General features: G+C 36.0%; 1 protein-coding gene across 5 annotated transcripts in view; it reads right to left on the reverse strand.

Moving 5' to 3' along the window:
• Positions 1-1,679: 1,679 nt before the first annotated feature.
• The window catches only part of LOC138166401 (retroelement silencing factor 1-like), a 131,247-nt gene continuing 113,050 nt past the window's right edge, over positions 1,680-19,876 (reverse strand). For 4 of the 5 annotated variants that reach the window (XM_069094854.1, XM_069094850.1, XM_069094852.1 and 1 more), the window contains exons 3-5: positions 7,443-12,873; positions 6,426-6,503; positions 1,680-2,542 (exon numbers count right to left, since the gene is read on the reverse strand). In XM_069094854.1, the coding sequence (XP_068950955.1) occupies positions 2,376-2,542; positions 6,426-6,503; positions 7,443-12,813 (5,616 nt within the window). In that variant the 5' untranslated portion in view covers positions 12,814-12,873 and the 3' untranslated portion in view covers positions 1,680-2,375. The remainder of the gene's footprint in view (positions 2,543-6,425; positions 6,504-7,442; positions 12,874-19,876) is intronic. The other variant, XM_069094855.1, reaches the window with a different exon arrangement.

Raw genomic sequence — 19,876 nt, forward strand, 5'->3', positions numbered from 1 at the left:
AAGTGGTTTGGTGTAGGACAAAGCATGATTTCTGCTCTTCTGGTTTGAGCTCAAATTTTCAACTTGGGTTTGCATCTGAACAATGTGAGGCCAGAGGGCTTGCCCTTATTTAGTGTTTCAGTATACTGCTTATGGACTCACTACTATCAGCCAGCTGGAAAATTACTGGTTCAAAGACAAAACTTCAGGCTTCTTTTTGGGTCTGGGATTCCTGCCCCAGTTACTCCTCTGCCTGCTTCAGATAAGGCTGGAGGCTGGAACTGAGATTCTGCTCCACTCCTAGAGTAAGAACCACATAGCTGTTGTTTAATGCTGAAATTGATACGCTCCAGGTACACATCCCATGACCCCGTCATGATCATTTGTCACTTTTGGAATGCTATTCCTAGACATTAATCCCCTCCTCAGTCAGTACTGGATCTGTGACCTAAAACTTAAGTGAGCAGTAGAGCTGCCAGTTGGCACCTATTCCTGATTCTGCACAAGGTTGAGCCCGTTTTGGACAGTCTTCTGGCATGAGTCTCTCCTGAGGATGTATAGGGTTCTCCTTTTAGTCCTTGCTTTCAGTGACTGGGCTCATCAGCACAGGTGCAGCTATCAATAGGTTGTCTTTATCCAGGTGCCCAGTGTATGTAGGCCTAGGGGGCAGCCAGAGATGTCAGGGAAAACAACCCTTTAGTCTGGTTTCTGAGAATATGTAAAACTAGAAAAAGGGAGAAAGGGAGAGAAAGGGACCCAGTTTACAACTCAAGACACTCACACTAACAGTGTGTAACTCTACTAAGGGAGATGCTGCACTGGGAAGCAGAGACATGAGTCCATTGAGCAAGAAGAATGCACTCCAAAGTGCCCTTCTGAGTGGAATTCTTATGCCTTGGATTTTGGGTGGCTCCCCTGGAACTGCTAATGTGTATAAGGTTTCAGGACATACAGGGAAATCTATAGAAATTTTTGTACAGACACACAGGATTTGGGGGCTGGGTGTGCATTAAGTACAGAGAGAAAAACCAGCTGGCACTTGACAGGATGTTTCTTGTGGGCACATAGCTGTACTAATCTTAGAAAAATATCGCCAGTATTTTTTCATGAGTATACATTCTATAAGCTAACAGCTTCCCTTAAGGGAAGATTGTCAATGGTGAACTCAATACCACCAGGCCTAATCTGATAACAGTGCCCCTCCTACCCCCCTCTAAGGGTCCCTTGCCCTAGTGAATAGCTTTGTTCTTTCAGTTCCTTCAATGGAATGCTCTACAATGCTTTTCCTCTGCAATCCTGCCCCCAGGATGTATAGACATCTCTGTAAACCTATGTATTTTTAGGCTAGAAAAACTATTATTTTTTGGATCTTCTGTCATTCTGCTACATTTTCTTGATGTGTGGAGCTGTTGTGAGAGAGTCCAGCTGTACTTCTTCCTGTTAATCCACCATCAACTATCTTCCTTCCTCCCTTCAGTATTACATTTTTCAACCAGCCTTATTCCTAGAATCAAGCTTTAGTAATAATCTACCTCAATCACCCATTTTTTTCCCCAACCCAACCTGATCAACTACACTACTGACAACCTACTCACCTTTAATGTTCTTATTCTACTTTATAAATGAAAATGTTTTTATAACATTCTATTAACAACAAGCTCACAGAAGTTAACAGTTTGATAAAAAAAAAAAACACCAACTTTTTCATTTTTTAAAATAAATGTTTATTTCAAGTATGAAAAGTAACGTTTAAACATCCAAATTGTTTTCAATGTAAAAAAAAAGATTTTGGGGGAAGTTTACAATTCAAGTACAAAATTTAACAGTACAAAATGGCACTTTTAACAAAATACTCAAGGATATATTTCAAAATTCACAATTAATGAAGATCTGCTAATATAGCTTATAACCATAAGAATGTATTTACAATTCTAAATAAAGTGTACAAGTTACTGAGGAACATTCCTCAAATTTAAGGAGTAATTTTTAACAGTTCTGGTCAGCATTTGAAATACAAAAATAGAAAAATTAAAACAAAACTTTGTAATTATGTCTGTTTGGTTTGACAATGCAGCAGCTAAATACTTTTATGGTATCCCTGTTTAAGCACAATCAGGTTTCGCTGTATCAATTTATTCGGTGTTTTTCTAAGCAAAGAAATATTAAACTTTCTCCTCACACAAACAAGACATTTCCAAATGATGTTATTTAAGTCAGAAATAAAGCTTATGATTGGAAAGCCTTCATAATTGCAATAGTGAATCCACTGCCAGTTAAGGAACTGAATTTTTAAAAGGAGAAAAGAACAGAAATTAATTAATCCTTTGAAGGAATAGCATTTGGACATTTTCAGTCCTGAAATACTGCTTTCTAAACTTTATCTAACAAAAAGATAATTACTTTGTAGGACTGTCATCTAGGCTTCTACTTCTTTTCTCCAAATATAATTTCTTGTAGGTCTGAAACATTGTTTTTGAATCTTTTGGCGGGTTCTGAACAGCCTTGCATCCATCCTCACTCAGTGTTCTCTTGTACACTCTTGAATTAGATAGAGCATTGTCATCTAAAGGAAATAAATGTTACTGTTATTTAATATTAAGCATCAAAGAAATATGGAATACTAATTTAATAATGAAGTAAATCAGCTACATTAGTTTTATTTAAAAAGATGTCAATGTAAAAAAGTTCTACCTCTGTAGTCTAATTTATAATTCTTTTGCTCTTTTCCATTCCTTAATGTCCCACTTCATTCTATGTCTATCTTTCAATTTTATCATGTCAAATGGATATAATCATTTAACACTCTATATACACACTTCAATACAGCTTTGAGTTTGGGTTTGAATGACTCATCTTACTTCAATGTACCTCAACGTCAGATTTGTATGTCTCTCATCTTGTTCAATTCTTTCTGGGTGTGCACCCTGATTTGTCTTGCAGGTTTCTGTCTCTCCCTATTTCAAAGTCTCTTGGATTTAACCTTTCCTATTCTGTGCCTGTATCTCTCTCTTTTGCCTTCCTAGCATCTCTATGTCCCTTTCCTTTTACCCATGTCTCTTTCCCTCCACCAGGGTAGCTATGTATTGCTAACAATGTTTGAATGTCTAGAATCAATTATTTCCCTCTCTGACCCATGGATTCCTATAATAACTTGGCTTTGTCTTCATCACATTCTTTTCCCAAATGTTCCTTCTTTGGCATTCATTCAGTGTCCCAGTGTCCCATATTCCTTTTCTTCTCCCAGCCTCTTTCCCACATCTTTGTGTAGATTCATAAGTGAGAGAGAACCTCAGATTAAGTTCATAAAATTTTAAAGATTGTGTACTCAAATTACACTCAAAGAAAAAATAAGCTCTACAACCTCTAGCTGGTGCTATTTGATTTTTTGTATTCTTTCCTTAATTTCTTTCAACGTATGCCCATGTTCCTTCCTTATTTCTGTTTCCCCATGTCCCTGCTTCAGTGCTTGTCAATCTACCTCCTTTTTTACCTGTATCTTACATCCTCAGTTTCCCTAGTTTAGTTTTTCATTTTTGCCAAATTTGTCAAGATTACTTTTCCCTTCTTTCTTTAAAATGATAAATTGAATTCTAAATCCAATTAAAAATATTGTTAATATCAAAATAATGCAAAATTCTAAGGTTGTTGTGCTTTCCTCTACCAATTTCATTTTCTCTTTGATTCTCTTGCCCCATTTCAGTCTGCTTTTCACTCATTTAAAATTTTTTTATTAAAACAAGCATGTCTATGCATAACAAAAGCATAATTTTAAAAAATAATTGTACGTGAAACTGCAAATCTATGTACAACTTGCTATATTCCTTTTTGATGTAAGGTGTGTTTCATGTTCTACTCTCCTCTTAACAACAGTGCAGTTTTTGAATGGAAGTTTCCAGATGAGAACTCATTCCAACAAGACGCCTAGTTCTGTTTTCTTGCAAGTAATCAGGAATCCAGCTCACCAGTTTACAGTCTGCAGGCTGTACTCTTCCATTTTAAAGAATCACAGCACTGGAAATTTCTCTAGTCCTGCAGCTCTTTTCATCCACTAGACTGTAATTTCTGGATAGCAAGAGCTCTGTTTTATTGACTGTTGCTACCTTCTTGTGCTAGAACAGGACCTCAACAAATAAACTGATTTCAACAGAAACTTTTAAGCAACTTTGCAGAACTGCTATTTGTAAAACAGGTAACTCAAGTTAATACTTTTTCTATACTCTTGCATATATGCTTGAAATGGACAGGAGAGTTGTCTAAAATAATTGAATGATTTAAAGGAAGCATGAGAAACAGACATTTTGTTCAAGGAAAATAGTTTAAACATTAAAGAAAATGTTTAAAATTTCAATTAAAGTTTTGGGTATTATTAGTATAGGTTATAGACAATACAGAGAAAGATGAGCTTGAGAACAATAAAACTCAGTAAATTTACAACTGGTTAATTTGATCAAGGACAAGTGACTGTCACCTGGACAAAGATGCCAATCTAAAAAGGTGTTCTCTAAGGAGTAATACATTTATATTGTGATTACATAAGGTATACATGGCAGAATCAAATTTCTAGATGACACAAACCTGGAAAACACAGCTAACATTTAAAACAGGTTAAAATGATAATCTAAAGCTAATAAAATGAAATTTAACAGGTCTAAATGTTAAATCCTATACTTGGTTCTAATAATTAACTGAATAAAGGTTGAGTTAGGCAAGTTTAGACAACATTTCTTATGGAAATTACCTAGTGTCTGATAAAATAAATAAGTAGTGTGACATTACAGTTAAAAAAAATAATGCAATTTTGGGCTGTATGAAAAAGATAACATTCAGATTCAGGGAAGCAACACACCTGCTCTGGTCACACATGGTCTAGAGGACATGTCTACTTCTGGGTATTAAATCATATGAAGGACACTGACAAACTGAATTATATTGAGTGACCAAAGTGGCAAACAGACTGAAAATCATGCTTTACTGAGATGCATGTGAAAGTATTGAAGGTTTAGAAGTGTGTTTTTTTGCCATAGTTCTCTTAGTTGTATCAGACTCTGTGACCCCATTTGGATTTTCTTGGCAAAGATACTAGAGTGGTTTTGTCATTTCCTTTTCCAATTCATTTCACAGATGAGAACTGAGGCAAACAAGAGTTGAATGACTTGCCCAAAGTCACACAGCTAATATGTTTTGACTTGAATTTCCAGATTTGAACTCAGGAAGACTCTTCCAAGGCCAGCACTCTATCCACTGCACCACTTAGCAGCCCTATATAGAAAGTGTTCTAAGAAGAATATAAAAGCCTAAAGGGCTGTCACCTGGAAAAGGTAGAGAATTTATTCTGAGATTTAGCTCTGAAAGCAAGTAACCAGGGGTGGCTAGGTGGCACAGCGAATAGAGCACCAGCCTTGGAGTCAGGAGGACCTGAGTTCAAATCCGGCTTCAGACACTTAACACAAAAACTAGCCATGTGACCTTGGGCAAGTCACTTAATCCCAATTGCCCTCCAAAAAGCAAAAAAAAAAAAAAAAAAAAAAAATAGGGTCGGCCAGGTGGCTCAGCAAGTAAGAGCACCGGCTCCAGTATCCAGTGTCGGGGATAACCTGGGGATCAAATCCGGGCTCAGATACTTAGCACCACACCCAGAAATAACTGGCCCTGTAACCTTGAGCAAGTTACTTAGCCCCGATTGCTTTAAAAAAAAAAAAAAACCAGTAACCTAGCCATAGCAGCTAAGTAGAAGATGCGAAAGATTCTGGTTAAGATAAACAAAACAAAACAAAACCACCTTCTCTTGAATCAATGAATTTCCTTCGGAGGCAGTAATTCACCATTAATGGAATCTTTCAAAGGTAAACGGGATGGATCATTTGTTGAGGATTTTGTATAAGGAGTATTCTTACTCAGGTTAGATATGGGCTAGATAATCAATCCATGTCATCCTTTCCAGCTAAAAATCCATGATTCTGTAATTATTTAAGTCTCACTCCCTGGTATCATGGATCTACCTACCTTTCATCTGTCTATTTTTGCTTTCTTTTTTATTTAGCTTTCCTTCTTTGTACTCTTGATAATCCTCTGTATACCTCTGAAATCTTGTTATTTTCAATGAAACAAACTTATACACTCAAAATAGAATGTCTTGCTTTGAAATATAAAACTCCAATTTCTCTCTCCACTTTTATTTAAAGCAACAATAATACTAGTAGTTTCAGGTTTTTTTTCTTCTTCATCAGAACTGTTTCTTCTCATTAAACATAAGCACCAGAAAGAAACCAAGATAAGCAAACAAAAACCTCGCCAACTTCAAAACATGAGAAAAAAAGGAAAGCACAAATAATAAAGAACAATTAAGTATAGCATGTTATAAATATGCTTTACCCCAAATAAGTACAATAACATCCATATTCAAAGAAAAAATGAACATTAAAACTTGAGTATAGGCAATGTGTCACCTTTATCTTTGATTGCTTCTATTTTCCTTTTCTTCTGAGGAATACATTTTAACCAATCTTCTTTTGTACTTTTTATGCCTGTAAATGATTAAACTGTCACTTTAATATATCTTAATTTGTAAATATTTCTAAGTTCTAAGATAACTATATTTGAAGTAGAAAAGTTGCATTGCACACACACAGAATAAGAAGGCAGAAAGCAAAGCGGTCTCAATGAGAACATGTTCTTATATAACGTACTTTCTCTTTTGCAGGAAATACAAATATTTCTATAGTTCTTTGATACACTGATTTGATCAGACTATGAAGTCTAATATTAGTATTTCAGTGAGACATAACAACGCATGTGTTAAACATTCAGTTAAGTTGAGTGATTTCTGTACAGAAAAAGAACTAAGAGTTCTCAAATACACTACTATTTCAAAACTTACATAAACCAAAATGGTTAGATAGAAGAAAAGCGGGGTGGGGACTTATTTAAAAAAGCACAAAAGCAGTACAAAGTACAGAATAATATATACCTGTCTTGACAAATTACAATAAAATAATCTATCAAAAAACTCAGTGAGTACATTTTCCCTGTTTTTTTCTTCATAACACAACACATATCTCTTAGTAATAGATACATGTAACTTTTACATACTATTTCACATAATATTTATGAGAACTTTATTTTTTACAGTTCTGGGGCATTAGTTTTTTTAACATAGCCAAAATGATAAGTTAAATAGTGCTTTCGGGATTGCAAAATGATTTATACACATTATGCCACGTGGACCTCACAAGAGCCTTACAAGGTAAATACTAGCTATTATGCACATTTTACAGACAATCAAACTGAGGGTCTAAGGCCCTGGTTCACTGTCACACAGCAAGTTAGGTGTCCTTGGCAGGATCTGAACCCGGGTCTCTAATGATTCCAAGTCTACTACAGAAGAAATGTTTCTCAATTACAATAAAATTCTGTATCTGAATCATTATCTTATATAAGCAATCATCTTTTTTAAAATGTCATACCTTGTACAGGAACTTGCTCCTTCCTGGGAAAAGACTTAAAATCTGTATGTTCTTCACTGTTTCCATTCTTAAATAGTTCTTCTGGACATAACTTAAATTCCAGCATTCTTGGTTTTTCAAATTTATCCTTCTCAAGTGAAAATGAATCTTGGTTGGACTCATTACCATCAGTAACTTGATTTACAGAACTGCTTGGTGAACAGTCTAACTTTGTCAGGCAAATACTTTCTTGCGCAGTGCGTTTAAATGCAACCCTGTTCAAATAAAGTTTCTTTTGTTCCTTTAGATCCTTTCCTTGGAGAGGAGTTTGGTTATATTTGTTAGCTTTTCTGCTTAAAATAACTACATTATCAAGCTGTTTTTCACCAACTTTTTCTTGCACATTCCTTGCAATGCCACATATTTTGGACTCTTTTGAATGATGGATCTTGCTTCTGTGAGACTTTGTGGCTTTATTATGGTGTGTTAAATTGTCTAATGATCTTTTATATTTCCATACATTGTGTCCCTCATTTGATATTGCAGAGTTAACCAGTTTTATGGTGAGTTTGTTACGCCATGCATATTCAGAAACGCATGGCCTATTTTTTTTTAATTTCTCACTTTCGTGCCTTTGCTTTAAGTCTCCTTTAGCAATCTTTTCCTTTTTTTTTTGTCTCTGAAAATAATCTTGAGAAGATAGGACCTTATTAATTTTACATGGACTACCATTAGACTCTGTACAGTTCAAGTTCACATCTGAAGTATTCATTATAGGCTGGTAGACATTCCTTTCCAAGTCTGCAGACTTTGCATCTGTAGAGGTTTTTTCTTCAAAACAATTTTCTTCATTTGTGCTTGAGAGAGATTCACCCAACTTAAACCCATTTACTATACAGGTTTTCTGTTCTAACTCATATTTTTTCTTTTTATGCTCCATATTAGATACATTAGGTTGCTCCATCTTCCATTTGGGATTTTTAAATTTTGAGCAACCTGACTTAAATTTCCGTTTTAACTTTTCTGTTGATAATACATCTCTTGAAGAACATTCCTTCTTAAGAAATTCTTTGTTTTTAATTGACCAAAAATGTGATTTTCTCTTTTCTCCATTTAAAGGGATTAAGTTTCTTGCCTTAAATTTCTTCTGTGGATTTTCCTGAGAATCTCTTTCATTATGTTTTACTATTTTCTTTCTAGAGGAAAAACTAGATTTTTCTTTCTCCATGCCCTTTGGTGAACATTTTATTTCATCTTGCTCCATTTCAAGCAAACTTCTTTTCCCTTCATGATATGTTGGAGAATTCTGAAAGTTATTCTTTAATGGACTATTAATTTTTGTAACAAGGATGTTTCCATCAGTGGCTGTGTCCCCTTTATAATTCAAGCTTTCTGAAACAGAACTCTGGCCATCAAGCTTCTCTTCTGTTGTAACGTTCTTTCTAGAATCACACAGACATGGGGGCACTCCATCATAAACTGTAGATAGCCAACCTAATGCACAGCAATGAACATCATCTTTTCCTGTAGGGGGTACTATGGAATTGACATTATCTTTTGTGGTTTTCATGTAAGAATCACAATGATTTTGGACTTCTGTTATTGATTCCTTTCTCTGAGAATCTTCTAATTTGTCTAGGTTGTCATCTCCCTTGCAGATTTCTTTATTCTCTATAGGGAATAATTCTTTCATGTGCTCTGAGCTCAATATTGTAATTTTAATTTGATTTACTGGATCTTCCAAGTCACAGTTGCTTTTGATACTGGTTCCTTTATCTTTAGTTACTGGGTTCATGGTTAGTGGCAGTGATGAATTTTTACTTTCTGCTGATATACTGTGTGTGTCTGCACTTTCAATACCATAAGGAAATTCTTCTACAAGTTCAGACAACTGGTTATCTAGATATTTCACAGATGCTGCCTTGTCAAAAATAATTTCACTGTTTGCTTGTTCAATATTTTGGACCATACGAGATAAAGGCTCTTTGGTGAAATGTTCACTAGATGCATTAGCAATTTCTTTAGAGTTAAGATCTGGCTGATTATCAGTTGATGAGCAACATTTATTACTAACAACTTCTGTCTTCTCAATGTTCTGTTCCACGTCATTTTTTTGGTTTGCAATTCTGTCATTTGTTTCGCAATGCTTTAATTTAAAGGATTTTGAAGTCCCCGATGATTTTGTCCCATAAGATACTTCAGGAAGGACATTAGTAATTTTCAGAAAATTTTGCCCTTTATTCACAGATTCAAACTTAGTCTGTTTCAACTTCTTTTTAAGCTGTCCATTATCAATCACAGTGTTGTCTGGTAAAGAAACCTCTTTCTCATCAACCTGAGTTGAAGGGACACAGTTGAACATATTGGCTATATGGGAATTATAAAACATATCACCTTTGACAAGAGAACAGACACTGGCAATCTGTAACAAGTCATCATTCATTGGAGCATCATCCCCTAACTGCTTGGAGATATGCTCTTCCTTGTTTTGTTCTATACCTTGCCCTGAGATGTTTGCATTGTTGGGAGAACAGATATCCTTTTCTAAATGTGATAGGTGTGGCTCTGACTTGTCTGATTTTTCTTTCATTTTTTCAGATGAAAAAGAGTTTATGTTTGAATGTACTATTTCATCAGCTGATTTTATGTCTTGTAATTTGGAATCGAATTTATTAATCAGTGCAACATTATTTGTAGCAACAGAAATGTCTGTTCTTTTAATAGTAACATTTGATGAAGCAACTGTTTTTTCTTTAACTTGGTCTTGTAAACTACATACACTGCCTTCTTGAATAACTGGGAACACTGATTCCAATGAAGATTTAGTTGGCTTTAGAGATTGGTCACTTGATGGTTTTACCTCTGAAAGGATTAAAGGTGAAACAACAGCAATTTGAAGTTCAATCCCCTTTGTTAAATTTAAATTTCCAGATTCATGTTTGTGCCCAATAGGAACATTTACAGTTGGCAAAACTGTTTCATTTATGTTTCTTACAGCTGTAGGAGATGACATTCCATCTGATACTTTGTTTTTTCCTAGTTTGTCACACTTGTTAACGTTAGTTGATTCAGAAGGTGCCTTTTTCCACAATGCAAGACATGCTGTTAGTTCTTCCATGGAATAATTATTATCCTTTGTACAAGATTTCCCACTAAGCAAAACTGGAGTCCTGTCTTTGAGTTTAATAGAAGTATCTAAACCCTCTGTATTTGAGACAGTAGTCATTGGAATTCCTGTGTTTTTGAATTGTGACTGAGCACTAGTGACTTCTGTGCTTTGTTTTACTACAGAATGTATAGATTTATTATAGTCCTGCATATTTTCACTTATATCTTTTGCTAATGTTTCCTGATTCATTATTTTGGGGGCAAAATCTAAAGTTGTATTGTTGCTTTTAAGGAGATGAGAAAGAAGTTTATAATTGTCCTCTTTTTTTTTCAAAACTTTCTGTCTTTGCTGGCCAACAGTTTTAATGGTATCCCCAGATTGCTGAGGTCTGTCAAATCCATCACCATTATTAAAATCTGAGGGGGCCTGATTTGATACTGTGTGTGCGGGATTAATAGCTGATAGGATTTTCTGACACACAGGGGAAGGTTCCTGAAAAAGAGTATTTACCTGCTCTGATTGAAATTTTCCAGAATAGGTAGAATTTGGCAAGACTGAATTGCCTTGATTAATCTGTCTGCTGCATTCTACTTCTTTAACGCTACTGTTCGGTGTATTGTTAGTTTTATTTGCTTCTTCTGTAGATTTCATTACTGTCAGTGGTTGATGCTCTGAATTAATTGACATTAACTGTGGAAAAGACTGATCCTTAGAAATAGGCTGCAGAGACATAGCAGGATTCTGTGGCAAGGAAGAATTAGGTATTTTATCCTGATTTTCAGAAAGAAAGGATTTTTTTATTTTAATTTCTTTTGCTAATTTCAAAAATTCGTTTTTCATTGCCAGTAATTTTTTTATATCCCTAAATAACCCTTCTTTTGTTATCTTTGAATCACTTTCCCTTGATATGTCAGTTTCTGAATTAGCTGAATGACTACCTTCTCTATGAGAACCACTACCTTTTACAAAGTTACTACTACCTTCCCCAAGAGAACCATTACTTTTCCCAAGAAAACCACTACCTTCTCCAAGAGAATGACTGTTTATTTGGTTGCTTGGTCCTGGGATTCTGCTCAGTAATTCAGAAGATGCATCGCAAAGACTTGCTCTCATCTGTTTATTTTTATAGTGAGGCATTCCACCAGCAGCAAAAGAATTGCCCGGTTCATTCAAGGGATAGTTTGTTTCAACATTCAGTTTCTGATGGCCATTTTCATTAGTGTTCTGCCACTGTTGTTGGCAATCTCTTCCAAAAACTCTTTTTGTTTCAGAAAGATGTACTTGTTGAGTATGTAAAACTTCATTAGATGGATTTTGAGTTAAATACTGACTATTTTTTTGAAACGGTGGGATTAATCTACAGTAATAATTAGGAAAATTTCTATTACTGGCGTCAGTAACCGTATTAATAGCTGCATATTGACGTGACTGTGCCATTGGATATGGTGGTGGAGGTGCTCCAACAACTCCACTAGGATTTAAAAGTTGATTATTTGTAACCTGTAATGGTGTAGCTGAAATAGCAGGTTGCTTTTGAATGTTTGTATTAGATAAATTGGTTACTACACCTCTCTGTGAATCAAGATACTGACTTGGTTGATGAAAAGGTAGAGTTAGTCCACTGGATGTACAAGGTGGTACCCATCTTACTTGCTGTTCTGCTGAATATAAATTAGATGCTTGATTTCCTGGATACAATGAAGGAACTTTTGAAGGATTTGATGAAAGCATATGTAGCTGCATAGTATAGGTATTTGATGAGATATACTGGTCCTGAGATTTAAGTGCATTGTGTACACTACCTCCAACACTAGCTTGAGATGTCATATGTACATTACCTCCAACACTAGCTTGAGATGTCATACCAGATAATCCTCTGCTGAAAAAGATAGAATCACTCACTGAAGAACTTAACCAAGAGTTTCTTGGAGCTCCAAGCAATCTGTGTGAACTCTGATCTGGTTGATTTGGTACTACTTTCAACTGTGAAAAAGGAATTCTTTCAGTGGAAGTTTCTGGGATGACAACTACCCTACTAGACATATCTGGGTGACAGGCTTGCTGAAGATTTTTAGAACTTTCAATATTTTGATACTGCAGTGATTGTAAAGTTGCATTTTTATTGTTAGGGCAAACAAATATCTCCTGATTATTTCCAGAATAGTTACAAGAACTCTGAGGTGTTAAGGTATGTGGACTTAAGGCTTTTCTCAGAAAATGTGACTGACTTTCTAAATAGGATGGAAGAGCAGCATGATCTTCTGGTTTGGTATTCCAGTCCATTGTTCTTTTGAAGATGTGCCAGTACAGTCTACATCAGTTGTTTTTTTATATATCAGTAATCTGAAAGACAAGTAAACATTATTCTTTTTTCCAGTAATTGTTCCTTAGAGAGCTTATGACAAGAAACTAAACTTTCTAGAAAAAAAACTGGTAGTTATATAAACATTCAACCTTTGTTGACTCTATTTCCACCATTTTCTCTATCATAGGATCCTGAAACCAGTTGTTCTGTGAAGTAATAAAGGTTGCAGGGGAAAGAGTAAATAAGGCCACCATTAAAAACAAATCCAACCCTTTTAGTCCTGATAAAGGACAGGTAAAGGACAAATACAAAGTAAATATCACTTTTAAAAAGTTTTACAAAAGATCAAAACTATTGCTTTTTAAAAAGGTTCTGATACAAAAGTTATTTCAGTGCTTCTTCATAGTATGGAGGTGACAATGAGCAGAAGTGTCACGTCTACTAATGGAAGGAACGAAACATACGACGCTGGTTTGGGCTTGATCGTGGGGCAAGGAAGAATGATTTCTGTGGCAGTGGCGAGGGCATAAGTTGCAAACAGGTTCTTCCTTCAATCCTAAGTACAAGCAAATCTCATAGGCTTTTTTACCCTAGATGGTGAGAAATGGTTAGCAAGCAAACCACAGGATTTGAGTCAGTGGGAAAACAATGTCTATGTTGAAAAACATTCTGGAAACTAGTAACAAATTAAAAATTAACATGTGGTTATAATAAGTTGAACAAATGTTTCCTATTGTTTGGTTTAAAAAAGCAAATGTATTTAGATCAGGTGATATCCCAAGAGCTCAGCCTATCTAAATCAGGGGTTCTTATAACCCAAGAGCCACAAATTTAGTTTTTAAAAAAATTTATATCATGTTTTAAAATAATTTACTTCCTTTGTAATATATTGTTTATGCATTTAAAAACATTATTCTGGGTGGCTAGGTGGCGAGTAAAGCGCCGGCCCCAGAGTCAGGAGGACCCAAGTTCGGTTCCGGCCTCAGACACTTAACAACCTCCCCCCCACACACACACACACACACAAACTAGCCGTGTAACCTTGGGCAAGTTACTTAACCCCAACTGCCTTCCAAAAAGATAAAAAACAAAACAAAATAAATAAAAAATAAAATAAAAACATTATTCTGAGAAGTCTGTGATAAAAAAAAATGAACCTCTGTAACTCAGTATATTTCACTAATGTACTTGTCTAATCACATAACTAATAAGTATCAAAAGCAAGACTTAAACCCAGATCTGATCCCATACTACACAAAGGAAAAAAACTCTTTTACAAAGCATACTGAATGGAACTATTCTGTAGTTGTTAAAAAAAAAAAAAACAGTAAAAACTGGAAAGTCATAACTCATTATTTGAAATGACTAGATCTTGTCATGTATACCATGAAAAATACAAAATGGAATAAAGGTCACGACATAAGACCTTTCAGATCAATGAGAGAAATTATTAATTAAAGAATAGAAGTGATCATAAAGGACAAAAATTGAAAGTCCTCTGCACAAATATTAGAGCTACTAGAAGAGAAGAGAATCTGATAAATTGGAGGGAGGGAGAGAATCTTTGCACCAAACATCAAAATCAAAGCCTAATATCCACAACAAATAATTAACAAAAATAAGACTAAGAACCAATCCAAATCAACAATTAGAAACTTACGTTAAATAACTTAGGTCTTACCTTATATCCAAACTAAGACAAAAATACCAGTGTTGGAATGCCTTTGGTAATAAAAAAAAACAAAACATACAAATAAACTGTTGGTGCAGCTATGAATTAAACTAATATGGAAAATAAGTTGGGACTATTAGAGATAAAAATATTAATCTATTCAAAATCTTTGATCCAGAGAGCATCCACTTCTAGTATCCACTGATGGAATCCCAATAAAGTTGCCCCCAGCCCCAATATTCTAACTTCATTATAGGCCTGGCTCCACTGAACAGGAGGCCCACTTTACCTACCTGGCCCCCTGCCAATGTCCTCACTTTTTCATATATACCTCACAGCTCACTGGAACAACAGGTGTGTCCCTGAACTTTTAGTTCCCATAGAAACAGCATGTGTGTAATCATGTAATGGGAACTCAACTACTACCTCCAGTCACCATTGCCCCAAGACCCATTCCCACAGAAACAGGTGTGTTCCTATATTCAATCACAATCACATCATCCATCTAACCCAAGACAGGACCACAATACCTAACTATCTGTCTTGATCAGACAGGACCACAATAGCCAGCCAACTGGAGGGCAGAATGACCAGAATGTTTAACCACCAGACCACAGATGGGACTCCTCCTCCATTACCTAATTCCTTAACAAACCCCTCCTGCCTTTTAAATATTCATGATTTGTTCTGTAATAGCATCTTTACTCTATAAAAATCCATCTTGCTTTTTCTGAAGCTGCTGGTTCCTCTTGGCACTTAACCCGATCTATGAGAGGTGTCAATCTCAATAAATACCTATACTTGGATTATAGGTGGTCTGACTGAATTCTTCGAGATGGTTCCACCACAACATATCATGAAGCTGCAACAGTTTTTGGGTGAGCAGAGCCCCCACCTCAACATGCACTAGAACTATTTTTTACTAAGAAGATCAAAGACAGAAAGGTCTCATACACATCAAAATATCACAGCAATTTTATGATAGTAAAAAAAAAAAATAGAAATTATTTTAAAAAGAAAACAAAGTCCATAATATTATGCCAAAAGAACTAATAAATGAGGAATTCAGAGTACCATGATAAGAGTTGAAATAATCGGGGGCAGCTAGGTGGCACAGTGAATAGCACTGGCCCTGGAGTCAGAAGGACCTGAGTTCAAATCCAGCCTCAGATACTTAACCTTTTTCCTTTTGGAGAAAGAAGGAAAAATCACAGCCTGTGAATAGTCTTAGCTCCCTTAATGAGGACCCAGCTGACCCTTTGTGACCTTGGTCAAGTTACTTAACCCCAGTTGCCCTGCCTGTCCCTCCCCTCCAAAAAAGCAAAGAAAAAAAAAAAAAGACTTGAAATAATTAAAGTATGTAAGAGCATAATAACATCAATAAAAAGATTAAAAGAAAAATGGTACTTTTAAACTCATAAAAAGTCACACCATAAAAAAATGAGAAGAAGGGGCGGCCAGGTAGCACAGTGAGGAAGAGCACCGGCTCCAGTGTTGGGAAGACCTGGAGATCGAATCCCCGGCTCAGACACTCAGCACCCACCCAGAAACACCTGGCCATGTAACCTTGAGCAAGTTACTTAACCCCAATTGCTTAGGGTCGGCCAAGTGGCTCAGTGAGTAAGAGCACCGGCTCCAGTGTCGGGATGACCTGGATCAAATCCGGGCTCAGATACTCAGCACCACACCCAGAAATAACTGGCCGTGTAACCTTGAGCAAGTTACTTAACCCCGATTGCTTTTTTAAAAAAAATGAGAAGAAAACAGATTTTCTACAACTTTCTTTTTTACCTTTTTTTTTTTTACAACTGTGCCTATTAGAACTCATAACTAAATAAAAGATAAAAAGGAGTTGATAATTAGAAGAGGGGGAAAATATTTGCATCAAACATCACTAGTTGGATATACAATATATATGGGCAACTGGCACATTTCTAACACTAAAAAAAATCCGTTCTCAAAAAAATAAGTGGCCAGCGCAGCTAGGTGGCAAAGTGACTAGAGCACTGGCCCTGGAGTCAGGAGGACCTGAGTTCAAATCAGGCCTCAGACACTTAACACAAAAATTAGCCATGTGACCTCAGGCAGGTTACTTAATCCCAAATGCCCTCCAAAAAGAAAAAAAAAGTGGCCAAAGGACAGGTGGTTCAAAAGAATTGAAAACCACTAGTGACTGTACATGAAAACATGCTCCAAATTACTGTTAATAAGAGAAATTTACCATATACTTCCAAATCACTTTGGTACAGATATGAATTGCTTTAATGGATCTGGAAGGAAATTGGGAGTCATGCATGAAAAAGTACCCTTTGATCACCACACCCCACTCCTAGGATGTACTCCCAATGAGCAATCACCAGCAGAGCAGACATCCAATATATGAACCTAATACATAGATCTAACCAGAAGAAAATGGCTATTAAGAACTCAAGAGATATCTGGGAAAATTTGTGTGAACTGATGATCTGGAAGCAAACAGAACCAATGTACAATAAGTAATATAGCAAATGAAAATGCTGCAAGAAGTTAAATCTAAATAATTATAATGATGAATCTTAGCCCCAGAGAAAAATAACACCTTCTTTTGGTTGTAAAATACTTCTTCCATTGCAGAATTCAATCATTACATAGGTTCCATTTCACCAGTTTTTCATCACTGCCTAATCCTAATTTACATGTGTATTGAGACTTGTTGAATGTCTATGAATGGGTTATCATATTTACATATTATCACTTCCTTTACTCCCTAGATCTTCTTTCTATTTCTTGTCATACAGTGTTCCAGACTGATAATAAAGCAAGAGGTTTACTAACAGAGTAAGGTAGGAAGAGGAGGTAAGGGATTTGAGGGCTAGAGTCCTGAGCATTTGGCAGCCTCAAGGAAATCCTGTGGTATGTGGTTTGTCCTTCATTCTTAAAGAGGATCATGACATCAGGAAGATGATGCACATGACTTGCAACTGAACTGGATTTGAGTGAGAGAGGGCTGTGGAAAGTCACCTGCCTCACTTTCTCCTCCAGAGCCATCTGGGTCCAGTGGCCAGATACAGATCAGGGAAACTGGAGTCCAGGATGCAGTGGGAGACCATGGCTTTTTTAAGCTAAGGTCTTCCCAAGTTCCCACTCTGACTGAGGCAATGACCATTCAGTGGTTAGGGCTGGGTAAGTGAGTTAAGGGATGGCCCCTTTAAAAAATATATATCAAACAGAGAGGGGAAGACCCTCAGGGTTGCTGGCTGAAAAAGAAACAATTACTATTTACATTCACTCTAAGCCCGGAACACCCAAAAAACAACCATTAAGTGGTACGTGGGCAGGGACTTATGGTTTGTCCAATCCATGAGAGCCTGAATGATTTGGATTTAAGCCATGATCAGTAAGAAATAAATCTAGCCAGTAAACCCAAGATAACTAGGTAGGTTTTAAAAAATTTTTTAATTTACCTTCCTTTGGGCAGAACAATGGGAGGGGAGGGGGAAAGATGGGTGGAGAGTGAAGGAGAGGGAAGAAGAGGAGAGGAGGAGCCTAGAGGAGCTGGAACTGACCAGCTGGGTCCTCATTAAGGGATCTAAGACTATTCACAGGCTGTGATTTTTCCTTCTTTCTCCAAAAGGACCACAACATCAGGAAGATGAGGACATAACTTAAGTAGCATGGTAAGTAGCACCTATCTAAAACCATTAGGAAGCAATATCGGAAAAGGTGATTAAGCTGGAACCTTTCCCAATAAGATTGGGGTAAAACCAAGATATCCATTATCACCATTGTACTAGAAATGTAAGCTTTAGCAATTAGAGAAGAAAAAGGAAATCAAAGGAATTAGAACAGGTGGTAAGGAAACAAAACTATCACTCTTTACAGATGGTATGATGGCATACTTAGAGAATCCTACAGAATCAACTAAATAACTACTTGAAATAATTAACAATTTTAGCAAAGTTGCAGGATATAAAATAAACCCACATAAATCATCAGTATTTCTATGTATGACCAACAAAGCCTAGCAGCAAGAGAAAGAAAAAGAGTTTTAAAAATAACTATAGACAATATAAGATATTTGGGAGTCTACCTGTCAAGACAAATCCAGGAGCTATATAAACACAATTACAAAACACTTTTCACACAAATGAAGTCAGATTTAAACAACTGGGGAAGTATCAATTGCCCATGAGTAGGCCAAGCTAATGTGATGAAATTGACAATTCTATCTAAATTAATTTACTTATTCAGTGCCATACCAAAATAATAAAATTTATCTGGAAGAAAAGGTCAAGAATATCAAGGAAATTAATGAAAAGAAAATGTAAAGGAAAATGGCCTAGCTGTACCAGATCTAAAACTACATTATCAAGTAGCAATCATGAAAACTATCTGGTACTGGCTAAAAAAAAAAAAAAGAATGGTGTAATCAGGTTAGGTACACAAGACACAGTAGTAAATGTTGTTTGTCCTTCATTCTCAAAGAGGACAGTAACATCAGGAAAGTGATGTGGATGACCTGCAAATGAATTGGACTTAAGAGAGAGAAGGCTGTGCAAAGTCACCAGCCTCACTTTCTCCTCTGGAGCCATCTGGGTTCAGTGGCAAGGTAAAGAACTGGATGACTGGAATGCAATGGGAGACCATGGCCTTTTAAAGCTAAGGTCTTTCTCAGTTTGACTGAGACATTACCCATTCAGTGATTAAAGTTAGGTAAGAAATGAGGCAAAGAATGTCCTCTTTTACCAAAGAAGTCCAAAAGAAAAAAATCAATCTGGGAGAGAAAGACTATCTACTGTTTGATAAATACAAAGATTCCAGATTCTCGGAGAGCTATGTGACAAAAACTGGTAGGAAAACTGGAAGCTAGTACAGCAAAAACTAGGGATAGACCATGGGTACATGTAAAGGGTGATACCACAAGCAAATTAGGAGAGCAATAAAGAGTTTACCTGTCAGACCTATGGAGAAGGAAAGAATTTATGATCAAACAAGAGAAAGAGATCATTATGAAATGCAAAATGGATAATTTTGGTTATATTACATTAAAAAGGTTTTGTACAAACAAAACCAATGCAACCAAAGTTAGAAGGAAAGGAGAAAGCTGGGAAACAAATTTTTACAGTCAGTCTCTCTGATAAAGGCCTCATTTCTAAAATATAGTGAGAACTGAGTCAAATTTACATGTCATTCCCCAATTGAAAATTGGTCAAAGAATATGAACGAGCAGTTCTCAGATGAAGAAGTTAAAGCTATCTATAGTAATTTGAAAAAATGCTATAAATCACTACAGAGTAAAGAAATGCAAATGAAAACAACTCTGGGGTACCACATCACACTTATCAGACTAATATGACAAAACAGGAAAATGATAAATGTTGGAGAACATA

The sequence above is a fragment of the Petaurus breviceps genome, unplaced genomic scaffold (genome assembly GCF_028583685.1).
Source record: "Petaurus breviceps papuanus isolate PSGF00001 unplaced genomic scaffold, PetGlider_PUasm1.0 221, whole genome shotgun sequence".
In the NCBI taxonomy this organism is placed as follows: domain Eukaryota; kingdom Metazoa; phylum Chordata; class Mammalia; order Diprotodontia; family Petauridae; genus Petaurus; species Petaurus breviceps.